General features: G+C 43.0%; 1 protein-coding gene across 1 annotated transcript in view; it reads left to right on the forward strand.

Annotated features, from left to right (window-relative positions):
• Positions 1 to 821: 821 nt before the first annotated feature.
• LOC106820228 (protein glass-like) overlaps positions 822 to 1,025 on the forward strand; it is a gene marked incomplete at both ends in the record, with an annotated part of 4,367 nt that continues 4,163 nt past the window's right edge. The window contains one exon of the mRNA XM_014824764.1: positions 822 to 980. Coding sequence (XP_014680250.1) covers positions 822 to 980 — 159 coding nt within the window. The remainder of the gene's footprint in view (positions 981 to 1,025) is intronic.

Raw genomic sequence — 1,025 nt, forward strand, 5'->3', positions numbered from 1 at the left:
CGTGCGTATTCACACAGGAGAGAAACCATATTCGTGCAAGACATGCACATATACGTGTACCACCGCAAGCTCTCTCAAGAGGCACGATCGGACCCACACAAAAGAGAAACCTTTTGCGTGTGATAAATGTGAATACAAATGCTCTAGGGCTGATTTGCTCCAATCTCATATGCACACTCACCCCATAGAAATAAATTACAATTGTGTGGCATGTACATACCAGACCAAGAATTTCAGAATTGGAAGCGTATATTAGATGCAGTATATAGAAAGTCTTGAATTGTTATATCTAGAGGTAGAATAATGTTTGTAGTTTCTCATACCTAATTGTTTGTCTTGTTTACACATACAGTAGAATTAGGAAAAAGTTTTTTACAGGAGTGCATCTTAGTACATACTGTGGTCGGTGATTTCATGTTACTGACTATTTATGACTAATAGTATAGTAGTGCGTAGTAGGATTAATTTCCTTATTACACGCGCGATGGCAATTTTGGAACACCATACTATGATATTTATTTCGACATCTTTTTCCCAGCAGGAACGCAATGCCACGCCAACGAAAGGAGTGTGACCACCAACCAGGAAGGCCATATTCCTGTAACATGTGTGAATATACCTGTAGGCGCTCTAAAAGGCTTGCGACCCACATGGACTCCCACAAAGTAATAAAACCGCATGCATGCGACTCTTGTGACTATCGGTCTTGGACCACAAGTTTGCTAAAAAAGCACAAACGAATCCATACTGGAGAGAAGCCGTATTCGTGCGATACCTGCGATTTTAAATGTCGCAACTCTGGATCGCTTCTTACCCACAAGCGGACTCACACGGGAGAGAAGCCATATTCGTGCGATAGCTGCGAGTATAAGACCGCCAACGCCGGTAATTTAAAAAAGCATAAGCGCACTCACACGGGAGACAAGCCGTATTCGTGCAAGACATGTGACTACAGGTGTACGACCGCCGGTTCTCTGAAGGTGCACGTGCGTACTCACTCTATGTCCATACAAAACCAAGAGCTC

Source organism: Priapulus caudatus, unplaced genomic scaffold (assembly GCF_000485595.1).
Source record: "Priapulus caudatus unplaced genomic scaffold, Priapulus_caudatus-5.0.1 Scaffold8652, whole genome shotgun sequence".
Taxonomy (NCBI): Eukaryota; Metazoa; Priapulida; class Priapulimorpha; order Priapulimorphida; family Priapulidae; genus Priapulus; species Priapulus caudatus.